Below are 17,949 nucleotides of genomic sequence, written 5' to 3'. Positions count from 1 at the left end.
GTACTGGACGTAAAATATAAGCATCACGATAGAAGTTTGAAGGACCACAAGTCACTGCAGTATATCTCATAAAGGCAAATTCACGAGAAAGACCACCGTCTTTTTCATTTGGTTGATAATCAGGGAATTTCGACAATAATTCTCCAGCAACAGGACAATCCAAGACTAAATGACCATTTATACCACTGGCCTTGATTTGTTTCTTTGCTCTGACTTCAACTTGTTCTGGAGGTGGTTGGAAAGGTGGCACTGGAGGACCAAGATGCTCTTCATCATCACCAAATGGCGTCTCTGGCTCTTCTTCTTCTTCTAAGATTGTGCGGTCCAGTCCTAAATATTCACGATCGTCGTCAACATAGCTGACGGTGGCTAAATCGTAATGATCCCCTTCAAATCGATTATATTGGATATGTTGATCAAATTCACGTTCTTCGTCATCATATACATTAGGAACAAAAGCTTGATTATAATTATTATTATATCCTTGTCCAGTATATTCCATTTCGTAATTTTCGTGAAAGGGGTTTTCCTGTGCAGTTAGTCTAGAATTTGTGTCAAATATCGGACGATTATAATAATCATCAATTATGGAATGGCTCAGCGTGTCATAAGTAGGAGGAGGAACAGGATGTTGGAAATTGAGGGAAGTGGTCGAATTATTGAATGATCGTGATGGTGCGCTATTCTGAAAGTATGGGTTCCCAGTTAATGGGGAATTGTGATCTGTATATTGTTCTTCGTCATCCAGGTGTTGGGAATAAGTAGGTATATTAGGTCGGAGGTGACTATGATTATTAAAACTCATTTTTATCTTGCTATTAGTCTAGGTAAAAGAAGTAGTTCGTCAAAAGGGAGTAAAGAAGAAAGGAGTTAAGTTTAGCTCAGAATTGGCAACATTTTTAAATCAAGTTACAGACTAGACAAAAAAAAATAATTATAAATAAAACACGGTTTTCTTTTTTTTTTTATTTTTTCTTTTAATTATTTCTAAATTTAGTAAAAATAAATTTTGTGACCATAACCTGATACAATGACGTTTCATGAGCGGCGACATTCAGACAAGGCTTATACAGATACTAAGGTAGATGGATCACTTTTACGGGTCTTAAATGCTACTACAGCCACCACGATTTACTTGGGGTAGGTAGTGGGAATGTTCACCGTGTTGTCAAGACAATGTGAAATTTGTCCTATCGCACACTTTTTGTTTTGGGGGGAACAAGGCCATAGATGTTTCGAGATGGAATTTCATACAAAACCTCAAACATTTGGATTTCCCATTGATCTGGCTTTTGACAGTTTACGATGGGTCTCCATATTAATTTGTTTTTTTGCATAGCCTTTTTTTTTGTGATCTTGAAATTATAATAATAAAAAAAAAAGAAAACACTTGACTGTGCCCCCCCTGATAAAAAAAGAAATGAAAAATATGTCATTGTTTAATCTTAGTGGCAGTTGAAATAAGCCACTGCACTCCTGGTTTCTATGCCATTACTAAAACAACCATAAGCAGTCGTACTGACTAGAATTAAGATTATTTAATAAGATCAACTAGCGATTCTCCCGACACCTGCATATAATACTATGACGATCAGATTCGAGAAAGAGAGAAAAAAAATATATTTTTTTCGCGTCAATTTTTCGCGACTCGTCTAATTGTGATACTAGCAAGGGGGTGTTTTTGCTTGTGAGGAATTAACTTATTTCTATCAAAGACAATGCAGGTCATACAGATTTCAAATGTGGCTTGATGATTTGATTGATATTGTTATTTCCACATTTAGTAATTTAATTAATAGCATACACGAGTTTAGGTAAGGATTAGCTATTGATGGTGTGCAGGACAACCAGCGCTAACAATGGTATCGCAAGTATCAATGCCAGGCTTAAACCCGTCGATATAATCTCGCTTTAATGGAATCTGGAAAACATGCTATTTTAATGACTAATTCTCTCTTAGTGCTCTTTGCTGCAAACGGGTGCCAAGGAACAAAAGTTCTTTTCGCAGTAACTTCAAGAACTTGCTCATACCAACTTAGTTGCCAAGAACAACATCTAATCAAGTTGGAAACTCTACCTAGTAATTTCAGGTACTAGTTTCCCCTTTCATCCGTTTTAATAGCTCAATATTTATTTTTCATGTAGATGTCGGTAATTGCAACGATTAGGACTTGGAAAAACGGTTAGCGGCATCGATCGCAAAAAGAAACAAAGTGAAACCAACCATTTTTATTGAAGTCACACCGTAGAATTTAACTTAAATGGAAACCGCTAATAAAAATCTGTCCTAAAAAAAAAAGAAAAGACTTGCCATACCGGGCATCTAATGAAGTCATTCTGCATATTCATGTGAGGTTACGACTTCTGTCGAGATCACACTACTTTCCAACGGTGTAACTAAATAATTTGCATCCTATTTAATATGTCATTTAAGTCAAATATTTAAAAAAAAAAAACTGTGGTCAGTTTTTATCACCAATAATTATATGACTGGTTTACCAATTATGGGTAAGAAGTTCCTTCAGTTTTTACTCAAGAGAATTTTTGAGGACTTGGATAAAAGTCTCTTCGACAAGGTTAATCTACCTACAATTAAAGATTGTCAAGCTGGTAATTTAATTCCAGCAAAGTATATTGTTAAACCACCTACCCCACGATTTAAAAATCAACTATCACTATTCAATAGGTTCTTTAATGTAACTGAAGGTTTCCAATTAACTGAGGTCAACTACAAATATGTCATTCACTTTTTTGAATATCAATATCTAATATTAAAGAAACCTAAAGCTGAATTACTAACAAGGATAGAAATCTTGGATATGCTATGTTATTTGGCTAAACAAATTCCACCAGAAAAGATAGTAATTTGTGAATTAAAGACAGTTTTAATCCACATGTATAACAAAAAAAGATTTATGAATGAGGTTATTTCCTTTATGTACAAGTATCCCATATTGACCAAGTATACCATTGATACTTCATTGGCTATGTGTTATGCATTTGAAAAGTTCAAGTATCCAATCCTTAACGATTTAATTAAGAACCTGAAAGCCAAGGATAGTCGATCATTACATGATTTTATATTATTTTATTTCCACCAGCTTATGGAAGAACAAAGTGAGAGGTTGCCCAATTTAATCGATATAATTAAGAAATTTGTAAATAGATTTATTGTTCTTCCCAAAGAAGTCGAAGAGCAAAAGTTGGTTGACATGTTAAATGAGCTTTCCTTGATTTCACTCAATTCCAGTGAAATTATTTCACTTTATGGGAAAAGCTTAAAAGAATTTTGCCAAAGACGAGGTACTTGTTGCCTTTAATCCCCTGGGGACCCTTCATTTTTGTTTCTACAGTTGCACCCATTTAAATAATATTATTAAATGTTTGTTCGTGTTTAGAGATTATATAGATGTAATGATTAATGAATATTAGTTAGTCTGTTTACTTAACTGTTTTTATGGGGATACGGCTGTTCCGATGGAGAAAGGCTGCTCCGCAAGTTGCTGCAAATGCATGGATCTGCCAGTTATCATGCATGTAAAAGCTCGTAAACTTGAAACAACAAAGTTCCGTTTCGGGAGCTGCTTAATTTGGAATATCCGAACGCTTGCATATTCCAACATATCATATCTATAGCTAATATCGCTATTCAATAAATTGTTATATATCAAATTTTTTGATTTATAATGTATAACCCGTAGTTTCATTTGCATTAAGCTTCACCATTTTTTCAAAGTCCTGTAACAATTTGACAAAAATTCAAACATACATTCTTGCAAACTTGTCACACGTCAAAGCCGTAAACCTACTAAAACTTTTATGTAATCCAATAAAGAAGACCGTAAACAGTACTAAACACAAGCACAGACCTCCAAGCATCAAGTTGGAACATTTTTAAAGGTTGAAACTCGGCAAAACAGACAGGTCCTTTAAACAAATTTGATGGAAATTTACGGCAACTTGTCCGAGCGGTTAAGGAGAAAGACTTGAAATCTTTTGGGCTTTGCCCGCGCAGGTTCGAGTCCTGCAGTTGTCGATATTTTTTTTTAAATACACTCTAGGTATGCTTGCTGATATATTATGATTGATAGATATAGCTTGTTGCGTTGAATCCAGAATGTTTCCAGACCTAGATGCATAGTAATAAAAATATTTTTTTTTTTGCAACCGAAAAAAAAGTAGTTTATTATGTGAAGCAAATCGATGCGAGGAAACTCAAGCTATCTACTAATAGACCAAATAATCGGATAAATCTTCAATTTCTATAAATTATATATCTATTGCATCAAAGAATCTTCAAGGTGTTCATTATATCTCAAACCCCTGATTGGGTTTTCTTCAAAGATCTTATCAATAGCTTGTAAGTCTTCATCAGTTAATTCAATAAAGTTCGAAAAGTTAGAAGTGACTCTAGCAGTAGTGGATCCACTTGGGATTGGTAAGATATGAGTGACTTTTGGAATGCCTTTGAAGTTTTCTTTGCCAGAAATTTTCAAGATCCAGGAGAGAGCCAAAGTTTCCAAAGTGGTCTTCTTGACATTATGAGCATAATCGTACAATTTCTTAAGAGCGACTAAATTGTGCTTAAAATTGTCTGGTTGGAATTTGTCCAAGTAAAGTCTGAAATCACCTTCTGGAATTTCATCAAGGAAAGTGTCGGCATGTTCAACACAATAATCAGTTAAAAGACCACGACAAAGTGGAGAATAAGCAATCAATGGGATCTGATGGGCGGATAATTCCTTCAATATACCGGTGTTGATGACTTCTGGGGAAAACAAGTTCAATTCCAATTCAACACAAGAAATTGGGAAAACAGTTATGGCTTTTCTGATTGATTCAATCCCGACTTCAGAAAGAGAAATACCATCAATAGTACCATTCTTAACAAATTCAGCTATGTGACCCACAGTTTCTTCGTAAGGAATACTAGTATCAACTCTAGCAATTTCAAAAATAAGCTTAGGACGGTTCTCCTTTGGGAAGTAAGAGGCAATATTTTCAATTGATCTCTTGATACTTTCCCTACCACCATCTGGACGTAAATCTGGACCAACACCACCTTTAATAGAAACAATCAATTCCTTATTAGCTTCAGGGTCGTTAGAATCCAAGAATTCTTTGAAAAGTTTCAAATTGGCATCATCAGGTCCATAAAATTCACCACCATTGAGTAACTTGGTACCAAATTCTTTATGGGAAGTGACAAACTTTAAAGTTTCAATGGATTGCGCAGTTGGTGGAGGAACTGGCTTCCAAGTCATGGACATGGTACCGAAACCGAATCTACCAGGAATGTTAACAGCAGTATAGGACATTGTGTATATTGTTTAAGTTGTTTAATTATGTTGATTAAAAAAAATTTGAAGAAGAAAGACGAAAGAATTATCCATTATTTATACTTTTCCGTGGTTCGTGGATGGCTCTGAGTGGAGACGTTTTCAAAGACACAAAATCTTGCTCCATTGTCTTCTAGGTTGCGCTTGTATTCCGTCCCGTAACTAAAACATCGCAATTACCCAATCGGGAAGCAATCACCGAACTGTACATCCTTACCGCAATAGTAAACTCAAGATTTCTAGACCGAGCCAAATTTCATCTCCATCTCGACTCGAGCAAAGATATTCCGAAAACAATAAAGATCTAAATTCACTAAAACCCGTCTGTGAAAAGTTCGGGGATTGCTATGATTTAAGATTATTAGTAAGGCAAAATTGCCAGAACTTGATTAGTAATGCTGGAAGAACATGTATTAATGATTGTCTAGATACGAAGAGAGAAAAAAGTTTGGCGTTAAACTTTATAATGCTATTTACAAAGGGTAAAATCTTAGAAACAAAAGACATTTTCACTTTCCCATCCCATTTCTTCAGTGATTCCCTTTAAGGATTCCTTCATTTCTGGAGGACCACAGATAAACACCTTATTTCCTTCATTAGCCTTAGGCAATTGTTTTTCCAACATTGCACGATCAACATATCCAGATCCCCCAGTCCAACCTTCAGTTGGATGAGTGACAGTATAGTAGACTTCAAAGTCAGGATACTTGCTTGCTATCTCATCAATTTCACTCTTCAACAAGATGTCCTTTTCAGTTTCATTACCGAAAATCAACTTAATCTTGGTATGGTCATCAGGATTAGTGATGATACGAGTGATGACTTGCAAAATAGGAGTGATACCTGTTCCACCAGCAATCAAAACCAACTCACGAGCCATGTTAGGCTTATAGTCGAGTTTTCCAAAAGGTCCTCTAAACTTGACAGTTTGACCTTCATTAATTTGGGCCAATCTTCTAGTGACAACACCATGTTCGTAATGCTTGACTAAAATATCAAAGAATCCAGAATCGAACTGATTGGAAATTGGAGAATAATATCTGATTTCGTCCTTACCGTTAATATTGAAACAACAAGCAACGTGATGGCCAGTAGGTATGTCTAACACTTCATCATCTCTTCTCAATTTAAAACGGTAGATTGATGTCATAGGAGCAATGATAGTCTTGTCCATCAATTCGAAATCTTGCCAAATTGTCTTGTGCAAGGAGGATCTATTCTTGTAAGCTTCATAATACTTTACGGTACAAACAATGACAATGAATGCAATACTGTAGGGCATGTATTCCCAGCTAAAGATCCAGGTTCCAAACAAAATCAACCCTATAGGGATGTATATGGAATGAACTGGATTCTTGAGCAATTCTCTCTTATCTTCCATGATTACTAATGCCTGTATCCAAAAAGAAAGAAGTAAACGAAAATTAATAACCGACAATATTTATTTGTCAGATGGTTTCTAGTCGAAGGGAGTGGAAAAAAAGAAATGCACAAAACGGTTCGGCTGAAGATATTCAAAACCAGTACACGACCTTTTTTTTTTTGATTTGAGCTATTTAATTTTTAACCGTGTTGTCAAGTAAACTACAGATCTTAACAAGAGCATATATATGTATCATGCTATAAATAGATGATAAAAAACTATAAAGACTATCTATAAGTATCATAGATATTAAAAGAACCAACCACATAAAAAAAAGACTAAACATTGATTTCCATAAAAGAGAATAAAAGAGGGAGAGGGTATAAACATTAACGAAAAGTAGAAACCTAATATTCTTCTTCTTCTTCTTGGAAAGAATCAGTTCCAACTTCAATATAATCTCTTTCTAAAGCAGCCAAATCTTCTCTAGCTTCAGTAAATTCACCTTCTTCCATACCTTCACCAACATACCAGTGAACGAAAGCTCTCTTGGAGTACATCAAATCAAACTTCTTATCAATTCTTCTCCAAGCTTCAGCAATAGCAGTAGTGTTGGATAACATACAAACAGCACGAGAAGCAGCAGCCAATTCAGATCCAGAAGTGGCAGTAGGTGGTTGATAACAAATACCAATCTTGAAACCAGTTGGACACCAATCAACTAATTGAACAGTCTTCTTGGCCTTAACTTGAGCAACGGCATTTTGAACATCTCTAGTAACAACATCACCACGGTATAACAAACAAGTAGCCATATACTTACCGGCCTTAGGATCACACTTGACTAATTGGTTTCCTGGTTCAAAACAAGATTGGGTAATTTCAGACACGGAATTAGCTTCATGAGTAGCTCTGGTCTTGGAGAATACTGGGGCGTAAGAAACTAATGGGAAATGAATTCTTGGGTATGGGACCAAATTGGTTTGGAATTCATTCAAATCAACATTTAATGAACCATCAAATCTTAAAGATGCAGTAACTGAGGAAACAACTTGAGCAATCAAATTATTCAAGGAGCTAAAGTTTGGACGGGAAATATCCAAGTTTCTTCTACACATATCATAAATGGCTTCATTGTCAACCATAAAGGTACAATCAGCATGTTCTAATGTGGTGTGGGTAGTTAAAACGGTATTATATGGTTCAACAACAGAAGTGGAAACTTGAGGAGCTGGATAAACAGCAAATTCCAATTTGGATTTCTTACCATAATCAATAGACAATTGTTCTAATAAAAGAGATCCTAAACCAGAACCTGTACCACCACCCAAGGAGTGAGTAAATAAGAAACCTTGTAAACCATCACATTGATCAGTCATTCTTCTAACTCTGTCTAAAACATCATCCAAGATTTCTCTACCAACAGTATAATGACCTCTAGCATAATTGTTGGCGGCATCTTCCTTACCAGCAATCAATTGTTCAGGGTGGAATAAATCCTTGTAAAGACCAGTACGGACTTCGTCAATGACATTTGGTTCTAAATCAACATACAATGCACGTGGAACGTATTTACCTGATCCAGTTTCACTGAAGAAGGTTGAAAAACCTTCTTCACCACCCTTTGGTCTGGTTAATCCTTCTTGTAAATAACCATCTGGTCTGATACCGTGTTCCTGAGAGTATAATTCCCAACAAGCATTACCGATTTGACAACCTGCTTGACCGACTGAAAATTGGATGTTAGTAATTTGACGTTTGTTTTGATTTTTTTTTATTTTGATCCTGATTTTAACGACGTGTCAGGCGGTTCTGATCCGGCGATATATCAAGTCAATCCTTTAAATCTAAAAGTGAAATCCATCATGATGTTGTACATACCGTTGATACTGATAACTTCTCTCATTATAATCGATTATTTTAACTTCAATCTTAGTGTGAAAGGAGGAAGAAAGATAAAATTTATTTGTGTTTTTCTGAATTTTGTCTACACATTTTTTCTCTTTTGCCCGCTAGGGTTTGTTTACATTTCGTTTCAGACAACCAGGATTATATGCAGGAGACAATTAAATTCGTTTATGTTGATTACCATAATAGGTAATGGCTAGCAAAAATGTACTACATAAATACTAGCAATCCTATATTTGCAACCAATAACTAAACAGTGCAAATGCGCCTTCTAACTCTATAAAAATATGTCATGCTGTGATGGAATTGGCCAATAGGGTGATAATGAACATTTACACTTTATCCCATAAAGTTAAAGACGCGTTAGCCGCACTAAATTGAAGTGAAGAATGGTACATGAATAGATTTGAACCTGTTATATATCACAAGCATATTAGTAAACAACCTATTCTAATATACATCCCTCTACCCCCCATTGGATGGCTCTAAGCTGGGCAAATTGCATTGAAAAAGCTGCCTTGTCCCATTCAAAATCTTGCAGTAAAGTACTAGACTTCTCCCGCCAAACTTGTGTTTTTATTTAATCCTCGTCTATTCTATTGTCTAGACAATCCAACCAAGCCTTTCCAATAGATCTAAAATTGATCTTCCAACTTCTTCCTTCAAGATATACAGCAGTTTTGGTAACACATTGCTCACATTGCTCACATTGCTACCTGTCAATGCCCATGTGCATTTGAACTTGCACGGGCTCGAATCCAACTTGAATTTAAAACCAAACGTTTGGGTAGATATAAGGTTAACATAGGCAATTCTTACAATAATGGCCCCATGAACCGCAAGGGCTACTACTGCATGCGACCGTTGTAGCAAAGTTGAAATTCCCAACAGATTTACTGTCTGTCGGTTAAATTATAGAACAAACGCTCGTAATTATAAATTAGTTGCAGATTCTTTCCAGATGCAGCAGCTACAATGTGTTTAAAACATGCCTTTATTTATTTTTTTTATAAATATAAATATATATACTATAGATTTTACATTAGCAAGCTTAATTCTTAACAGCATACTTTCTTCTGAATTTGTCATCAATTTCTTCCAAGTAGTAAGTACCTTGACTCAAGTTTTCAATGGAACCAGTTGGAACAAAGCTCTTTTGCAAGTGAGCAGCTTCTCTTAATGCAATAGCAGCAATAAATTGTTCTGGAGATTCAATCTTTCTACCTTCACCCAACTTGTAGTCAAAGTCCAAAACCTTGGTGATCTTGGAGATATCACCGACAACTCTGACGGATAACAAAGTAGAAGCTAAACCGGAACCATAGGAGAAGATACCAATACGCTTGTCTTGAACATTTTCAGAACCAACATAGTATAACAAGGAAGCCAATGAAACCCAAGCGGAAGCAGTGTACATGTTACCAGTGTTGGTTGGGACTTGTAAAGCTGGTTGAACTCTTGATTTAGTTTCTTCCTTGGCCAAAGTGACAAAGGTTTTTTCCAAAGTCTTGTCAACTAATGATTGTTCATAAGTTAATGCATCAATAGCGGCTCTGGTTTCTTCAGGAATTAAAGAAGCAAACTTTTCTGGATTGGCCAAGTAGTCATTGTATAACAATCTGGCATAGGATTTGGTAACCAACTTACAAGTTGGAACGTGGAAAGCATTGTAGTCAAAGTGGTCGTAAACACCAACAGTCTTACCAGAATCCTTGGTGTATTTCTTGGAGTAATTCTTGTAACATTGATCAACAGCCTTGACATAACAAGCTAATGAGAAGTGACCGTCAACAACTGGATATTCACTGGTGAAATCTGGCTTGTAGAAATCATAGGCATGTTCCATAAAAGAGCCTCTGATTGGGTCGAAAACAATAGGAGCATCAGGACCAATTAAAAGGGCAATAGCACCACAACCACCAGTTGGTCTAGCAGCACCTTTGTCGTAAATGGCAATATCACCGGCAACAACAATAGCATCTCTACCATCCCAAGAAGAAGATTCCAACCAGTTAATGGCGTTAATGATGGCAGAAGTACCACCATAACAAGCGTTAATGGTATCAATACCTTCAATATCATTGTTACCTGGGAATAATTGCATAAGGACAGACTTGACGGATTTGGACTTGTCCAACAAGGTTTCAGTACCAACTTCCAATCTACCAATCTTGTCGGTATCAATGTTGTAGTTTTTAATTAATTTGCTTAAAACAGTCAAGGAAATGGAGTAAATATCTTCTCTGTCATTGACGAAAGCCATGTTGGTTTGACCTAAACCAATGGTGTATTTACCAGCTGGGATGTTATCAAACTTTTCCAATTCAGTTTGGTTAACGGCTTGACCAGGAATGTAAACTTCAATAGCCTTAATACCAATTTTTTGTTGTGTCATGATGATTATTAGTTATGGAGAAATGAATAAATAGCAATAATAAAAGAGAGACAAAGATCTTTTATATTAATCAGAAGAAGAAGAAAGAAAGAAAGAAAGATGAAAAATTGTTGCCAAAAATTTCTGTAACCTTTTTGTTCGCGCAAACTCGCTTGGTTGTAAAAAAAAAAAACTGTTTGTGGTCGCAGTTAAACGACCACTTGCCCAGATGGTCGTTTAAATCGCCCACCCAAAAAAAAAGAAAAAAAAATTTGGAAAAAGAAATAACAAAAATTTTTTTGTTGAACGCGTTTCAAACTGTGTAGTATATGCAGTATGTGTGATTAAATTAATTAGTTTCAGCCACTTCAAGCGTAGGAGAGGAGAACTTAGAATTACTTGAAAGAGAGAGTAGAATTGAGGGCATTTCAAATTTCTACTCATACTACGATCGTACCTGCAATAGACGAATGATACGATGTTCGTTAGCTAAGCCAAGATATTCTCTTGCATATAGTTTAAATTGTTATTTTTGGTTGCAGAGGGGATGCGTTACTAGGCATTAATTCTTAGCCGAGTTCCAACTTCCTTGGTACCAACAGGGTATTTATAGGTGCCTACAACGAGATTGGCCAGAAAAATAATCTGGTACGAGATTTCTTGGTAGCAATTGAGGAGAATGATCAGATACATTTAGGATATCTCGGGGTAACAAAGGAATCTTTTCATCTGAAAATGTCAAAATTATGGCCGAGGACGTGGGATGCATGCAGAATATTGCAACAGAGCGCAATACAGTGGAGAAGGAGGGGGAGGGGGGGATACTATTGCATTATGTCGACCTTGATGTTAGCGCAACATTCTCTCTAAGAACACTTTCAAGCGATACTAACGTCAAGCTGATACTGTTTCTATGAATTCTTTGATAAAATAGTTAAAAATTAGATTATCTATGATTTGTCATGTCCTCTTCTGATTATAGTATTTAAAGAGCTCTTTGCTTTGGAATAGTTGGATATAAGGTTACAGACAAATAAGGAAATCCACAATGCAATTTCCTGTAGGTAAATGTTTGTAAGACCAGGGTTGGTGCAAATTATAATCAAGGGATACTGGTTGACAATTCAGTTTGTAGACCTCCCCTCCCCGACTGAACAGAATTATATAGCGCGAGATAATAGCTAGCTACGTGTGGCTATGCCTCGCCATTTCACTTGCAAATTGCAACAATCAAATTCTCTTTGTAGTTCCGACTATCAGTTTCGGAAAGATTTCCCGATTTCGCATTCAAAATCCAAATGAACAATAAAACGTTGGCGTTTCCACCGAACCTCGGAAATAAACCCGAGATGATATTCTGGAAAGCCATACGATTTTACAAATATTATATATATATATTAATAAGCGAATTCTTTAGCACACTCTGCAACCCAGGAAACTAAACCAACTAACTCGTCATGTCAATCCCTGACCTGCTTCAGCCTTTTGTTACCCACAAAGTGTTCCATTCTACTTGGGCAGGGACTTTTTTTTGCAAACCCCAAGCATATTTCCAACCACGTAATGTTGAAGAAATCAAAGAGTTGATCAAACAAGCCAGAATCAATGGGAAAACTATCATGACTGTTGGTTCAGGCCATTCTCCAAGTGACCTTACCATGACTAACGAATGGCTTTGTAATTTGGATAAATTCAACCGTGTTATCAAACAAGAAGAATTTTACGGCGCTTCAACCACCAACCCGGAAGAAAAGGAAGTTAAGTTTGTTGATTTAACTGTAGAGGCTGGGTGCAGAATCTTCCAATTGAATGACTATTTAAAGGGACATAACTTGGCTATTCAAAATTTGGGATCAATCAGTGAACAATCCATCGCAGGATTAATATCTACCGGTACTCACGGGTCTACCCAGTATCATGGTCTTGTTTCTCAACAAGTTGTTTCAATTACATTCTTGGACTCTGCAGGTCAATCAATCACCTGTTCCTCAGTGGAAAAACCGGAAGTTTTCAGAGCAGTTTTGTTGTCCTTGGGTAAAATCGGGATCATCACTCACGTTACCCTTCGTACTTGTCCTAAATACACCATCAAGTCTAAACAGGAAATCATTAAGTTTGAAACCTTGTTACAACATTGGGACACTATCTGGTTAGATTCTGAGTTTATTCGTATTTGGTGGTTCCCATATTCTGAAAGATGTATTTTGTGGAGAGCGCTGAAATCCGACGATCCATTAAGTGATCCACGTCCTTCTTGGTATGGTACCAAGTTTGGTCGTTTCTTTTATGAATCATTGTTGTGGATTTCGGTTCATATTGCGCCATGGTTTACTCCAATTGTCGAAAAGTTTGTCTTTAATCAACAATATGGTAATGTTGAAACTTTAGGTAACGGAGACATTGCCGTGCAAAACTCCGTCGAAGGTTTGAACATGGATTGTTTATTCAGTCAGTTTGTCAATGAATGGTCTGCTCCATTAGTTGAAGGACAACAAGTTCTTCGTGAATTGAAGGCCACTATTGACAATGCTAAACAAAACAATGAATTCTATGTCCATGCTCCAATTGAAGTCAGATGTTCCAATGTCACCAATTCAAACGAACCATTTATAGATGAAGAAACTGGCGAACCATCATTATACCCACCTAAGTCTTGGTTAGCCAAACGTGACAGATTGAGTGCTGGACCTATCCCCGGTAACAACTTGCGCCCATACTTGGACAATTCTCCTAAATTACCATACGCCGGTAAAGATGCACCAGTTACCAATGACCAATTAACGATGTTCATTAATGCTACAATGTACAGACCATTTAAAACCAATGTGGAAACTCATACTTGGTTCCAAAAGTTTGAAGATATTATGCTGAGAGCTGGTGGTAAGCCACATTGGGCCAAGAATTTCATTGGTATTGAAGAAGAAGGTCAAGATAGAACCGATGACTTGAAGACTCAATTGGAATTCGGAGGTAAGAAGTTTTATTCCATGATTGGATTCAATCCAGTTATGAAGGACTGGTTTGGTGAAGATTTGATCAAGTATAATCAAGTTAGAAAGCAAACCGATCCTGAAGGTGTGTTTTTGAGTGGGAAGATTTGGGCTCAAAGAAACGGGATTTTATTGGACGTTTAGATATTTTGTTAGATATATTATTATACACTTCTATTTAAATGGCGCCTTTAAAGGATCTATAACTGTACCTTGCTTGACAATAACTCTAGGCATGGTGAGTTTTTGATGTGTTTCTCTAGAGGTCCATTGTTGACCCACAGGCATTCTCAAAGATCTTTCATATTGTTCACGAGATTCAAATGGATATGGAACTTCACTAGATTGATATTTCAAATTCTTTTTATTGACACGTTCATTAATGATAACATTCTTTAAATTCTTATCCTTTCTCTTGTCCTTTTGGACAACCCCATCGACTTTCCTTACAATCTTTCTCTTTTTAGATTTCTTATTCGAACCACCGGCCCAATCACCCCAACCAGGCATGGACAAATCCTCTTCGTAATCGTCTTCATCTTCAATGACTCGTTTCTTTTCAGCTTCGAATTCAGAAACTACGTCGTCTCCTGCAAATGCTTGTTTGATTAAGTCCTTTTGAGTAAACATTTTTGGAACATCTTCATCTTGTTCTTCTTCATCACCAGAATCATGGATTCCTGAAGATACAGCAAGAGTGTCATTCATATCAATCAATGCTTCTTGTGTACGGTTATTATGTTTCTTTTGCTTTTGTTTGGCAAGCTTAGCAGCTGCTTTAGCTAATTTGGATGATTCCTTTTCTATGGTTGTTACCTTGGTGGATTTTTCAGTTTGGGTAGTGGTTGTGGATAACCATGGATTCGAGGAGTCTTCTTCTGGTTCATCTGTGCTTGCAACTGCTTCATTGCTGGCTATTTTCTTGGTAAACTTGCTGGATAACTTGTTAGTCAAAGATTTAGCTTGATCTTGTTCAACTTGTTCATGCACGGTTCTGTTAATTTCAAGAATTTCTTCTTGGTTTGTCGTTGGGACATATACTCTTCTTCCTTGGTTCTTAGTGACATTGACTGATCCATCATCTTCATCAAATAATTCCAAATCGTCCTTTTTAAGCATGGCCAATTGTTGCAAGTTTTCTTGCTTTGCTCTTTCCTCAGCCTTTTTCATAAAATCCATACCCATGACACCCTTACCGAGTTTACTCCTGACAGAGTCATCTTCGTCATCCTGGTCATATTCTCGTTCTATATCTGATACTTCATCATTACTCTGTTCACCATCTTCGAATCCCATTTGTTTAGCTCGGAGTTTTTCACCTTGACGCAACATTTCTTCAAGCTCGGCACGATTGTTGGCATCCTTAGTTAAACCACTCTTAATCATGGATTTGGCCCAACTGGATTGGGTTTTGTGTTTCAAGGTCATTCTTTCACGCGCACGATTCAAATCGTGATCTTCAGTGTCTTCGTCATCAGACTCAACCAATTCTTGATTTCTCAATCTTTCCTTCTTTTTGATTTTGTGATATTGCTTAGACTTAATCTTTTTGATACGTTTGGCTCGTTTTTCATCTCGGAACATTAATTCACGCATAAGTCTTAACTCAGCGGTTCTCTTCTTCATTTCCTCCGGTGATAACTTGGCTACAGCAATTTCTTCAAAAGTAGCTTCCTTGGAATCGTCAATCAACGCAGACTGTTTCAATACTTCTTGAACCTTGACTTCTAAATCGGTGGTTGGCACAACATCGCTTCTGAATGTAGTGGCAGTGTCATGGATTTCTGGTTTGTTCATGGGAAATTTCAACACTTCTGCTTGACGGTTGGACTGAACAGTGTCCTTCCATTTATCCACTTCATCCTTGGCAAGTTCATATGCAGCAGCACGGTCGTGACGCACTTGGATACGTTTAGGAAGCGGAGTTTCCAACAGTTTAGATTCAGAGTCAATAAGAATAGCATCTTGATCACCACCATCTACGGCAGAAATCATGTCTGCCAACGAAAGAGTGGCTCCTCCTGCTGTTGGAAGGTTATACTCGTTTTCTTCACGGGATTCCACGATTAATCTACGTTTCTCCTTGGGTATTTTGATGGTAGACTTCAACCGAGACACGGTGGATGTTAAGTTGACATCGTCTTCTTCTTCTTCTTCATCATTGGCAAAGATGTCTTCTTCATCAGACTCTTCTTCTTCTGACTCAGACTCTTCCGAAGACAGCTCTTCTTCAGATTCAGATTCCCAGGCATCATCATCCAAGACAACTTCGTTAGGCTTGGAAGCTTGAGTCTTTTGTAAATCACGATCATCCATGTCCCAGGCTTCTGACAAGGTAACCAACTTACTTTCATCAATACTGGCGTATCCTTCATCTTCGCTTTCTTCATTTTCACTCAAATCCAACTTGCCCAACTTCTTCTTCTTGGCCTTGTCTCTGATACTTTGGGAGAACTTGGAATTCAAAACATCATAGTCGTCATCAGACCCTAAGGCTTCATCCGAATCTAATTCTTCATCCTCGAAATCTTCAGGGGCATCCTTGACGAATCTACGAGCATCAAGAATACCATCATGGACTTGGAGATCGTCATCGGAGCCATAATCAGACCCATCTTCACTGTTTGCGTCGGGGTTTTGCGCACGTTCTGCTATTTGGAACGCATCGAGGATCTTACGATTGCTTCTCTTCTTAGAAGACTTCTTCTTTGGTGGCATAGTGGGTGATTGTGATAGCAAAAAGATAAAGAGAAAAGTGCTGCCAAATTTTTTTTCTATGTTTCTGCGATGGGGTTAGTTTTAGTGCGACCTTAACTATGGGAGTGGTAACTACGGGAGTGGTAACTACGGGAATGCTACCCATGTGTGACTAAACTACCAAGCTGGTATCTACTTATGCTTATTCAACGCTGTTTATTCTATGTACTACAAAGAATCTAAAGTATCATTTATTTCTTCAGCAGATAACTTCCTAAATCTTGGACCTTCAACACTGGTTCCCTTGAAACCCAACAACTGGGGTTGAGGATCACTTATAATAGCAATATCCAAGTTCTCACCAGTTAATTCACCTTCAACTGCTTCCTTCAATGCCAACAAAGCAACATGGATAGCATCTTCCAATTGCAAGTTCTCATTCCATCTCTTTTCCAAAAAGGTCTTGGCTGAGTTTGAAGTCTTTCCAATAGCAGTTGCCTTCCAAGGGAAATAACTTCCCGAGGGATCAATTTGGTATAGTTGGAACACTTCCGAGTATTCATCGTATCCTCCGACCAACAAGGAAACCCCAAATGGTCTTATACCCCCGGATTGGGTGGATTCTTGCATAACCTTGGCAATCTCCTGAACCATGATCCTTACCGGTGGATATTCGTTGTAAATTCGTTTATAGTTGGTGTGGGCTAATTTACGGGCCTTGTCGACCAACACTCTGAAATCTGGTCCCATACCACTATAAGTCATACCAATGCTAGGAGTGATGTATTCTACTTTAGAACTGGTTTCGGATTTTATCAAATGGGAATTGGATTTACGCTCAGTGGCCAAAACAACACCATTGTCACATTTGATTCCAATGGTGGTCACCCCTTGTTTGACAGCATTCAATGCATATTCAATTTGAACTAATTTACCACTGGAGGGGCACATAGGTTAGTATATTACTTGCTTCGATGCAATTGCGCGATGAAATGTATCAAACATACCTTGGTGAGAATGTAGTTAACGAGAATGAATATCTATCAGCCATGGTGGTCTATGTTTTGTTATCTGTGTATTGGTTGTTGTTGAAGGGTAGTTTGGGTTTTTGCCTTCGAATGAAAAAATTGGGTGTCGCACATTTTGTAAACGAATTTACATTCCAAAACACGCTACCATGTGAACAACCTTTATCCGACCATCCATAGTCAAGTTGAGCAACAAACTGTTCTTCTGCATTGGGGGATGGGGGAGAGGGGTTCCTCACAATAAACAATT

General features: G+C 37.2%; 9 protein-coding genes across 9 annotated transcripts; 2 read left to right on the top strand and 7 right to left on the bottom strand. All coding sequences in view use genetic code 12, as the record gives it.

The window, feature by feature from the left end:
• Positions 1–339: 339 nt before the first annotated feature.
• SPAPADRAFT_59173 (uncharacterized protein) lies at positions 340–857 on the bottom strand (the record flags this gene model as incomplete). Its single annotated transcript, XM_007373334.1, has 1 exon — positions 340–857. A coding segment is annotated over one exon (407 nt), but the record flags the coding sequence as incomplete, so codon positions are not given.
• Positions 858–2,302: 1,445 nt separating this feature from the next.
• SPAPADRAFT_65038 (uncharacterized protein) lies at positions 2,303–3,320 on the top strand (the record flags this gene model as incomplete). The annotated part of the gene is made up of 1 exon (XM_007373333.1): positions 2,303–3,320. The coding sequence occupies one exon, from the start codon at positions 2,487–2,489 to the stop codon at positions 3,318–3,320; it is 834 nt and encodes a 277-aa protein (XP_007373395.1).
• Positions 3,321–4,244: 924 nt separating this feature from the next.
• Positions 4,245–5,354, bottom strand: SPAPADRAFT_59167 (pyridoxine 4-dehydrogenase; the record flags this gene model as incomplete). Its single annotated transcript, XM_007373332.1, has 1 exon — positions 4,245–5,354. The coding sequence occupies one exon, from the start codon at positions 5,316–5,318 to the stop codon at positions 4,278–4,280; it is 1,041 nt and encodes a 346-aa protein (XP_007373394.1).
• Positions 5,355–5,730: 376 nt separating this feature from the next.
• SPAPADRAFT_59166 (cytochrome-b5 reductase) lies at positions 5,731–6,776 on the bottom strand (the record flags this gene model as incomplete). Its single annotated transcript, XM_007373331.1, has 1 exon — positions 5,731–6,776. One exon carries the CDS (start codon positions 6,718–6,720, stop codon positions 5,830–5,832), a length of 891 nt encoding a protein of 296 aa, XP_007373393.1.
• A 99-nt stretch (positions 6,777–6,875) lies between these two features.
• On the bottom strand, positions 6,876–8,659 carry TUB1 (alpha-tubulin; the record flags this gene model as incomplete). Its single annotated transcript, XM_007373330.1, has 2 exons — positions 6,876–8,431; positions 8,584–8,659. The coding sequence occupies 2 exons, from the start codon at positions 8,606–8,608 to the stop codon at positions 7,110–7,112; spliced, it is 1,347 nt and encodes a 448-aa protein (XP_007373392.1).
• Positions 8,660–9,621: 962 nt separating this feature from the next.
• ERG13 (hydroxymethylglutaryl-CoA synthase) lies at positions 9,622–11,075 on the bottom strand (the record flags this gene model as incomplete). The annotated part of the gene is made up of 1 exon (XM_007373329.1): positions 9,622–11,075. The coding sequence occupies one exon, from the start codon at positions 11,003–11,005 to the stop codon at positions 9,662–9,664; it is 1,344 nt and encodes a 447-aa protein (XP_007373391.1).
• A 1,311-nt stretch (positions 11,076–12,386) lies between these two features.
• ALO1 (D-arabinono-1,4-lactone oxidase) lies at positions 12,387–15,728 on the top strand (the record flags this gene model as incomplete). Its single annotated transcript, XM_007373328.1, has 1 exon — positions 12,387–15,728. The coding sequence occupies one exon, from the start codon at positions 12,604–12,606 to the stop codon at positions 14,116–14,118; it is 1,515 nt and encodes a 504-aa protein (XP_007373390.1).
• Positions 14,149–16,692, bottom strand: SPAPADRAFT_134765 (uncharacterized protein; the record flags this gene model as incomplete). Its single annotated transcript, XM_007373327.1, has 1 exon — positions 14,149–16,692. The coding sequence occupies one exon, from the start codon at positions 16,690–16,692 to the stop codon at positions 14,149–14,151; it is 2,544 nt and encodes an 847-aa protein (XP_007373389.1).
• Positions 16,693–16,878: 186 nt separating this feature from the next.
• PRE8 (proteasome core particle subunit alpha 2) lies at positions 16,879–17,753 on the bottom strand (the record flags this gene model as incomplete). Its single annotated transcript, XM_007373326.1, has 2 exons — positions 16,879–17,608; positions 17,679–17,753. The coding sequence occupies 2 exons, from the start codon at positions 17,720–17,722 to the stop codon at positions 16,900–16,902; spliced, it is 753 nt and encodes a 250-aa protein (XP_007373388.1).
• Between the last annotated feature and the right edge of the window lie 196 nt (positions 17,754–17,949).

Source organism: Spathaspora passalidarum (genome assembly GCF_000223485.1).
Source record: "Spathaspora passalidarum NRRL Y-27907 unplaced genomic scaffold SPAPAscaffold_2, whole genome shotgun sequence".
Classification (NCBI taxonomy): domain Eukaryota; kingdom Fungi; phylum Ascomycota; class Pichiomycetes; order Serinales; family Debaryomycetaceae; genus Spathaspora; species Spathaspora passalidarum.
Note: the sequence above shows the minus strand (reverse complement) of the source record. Positions and strands in the feature narration are given on the sequence as shown.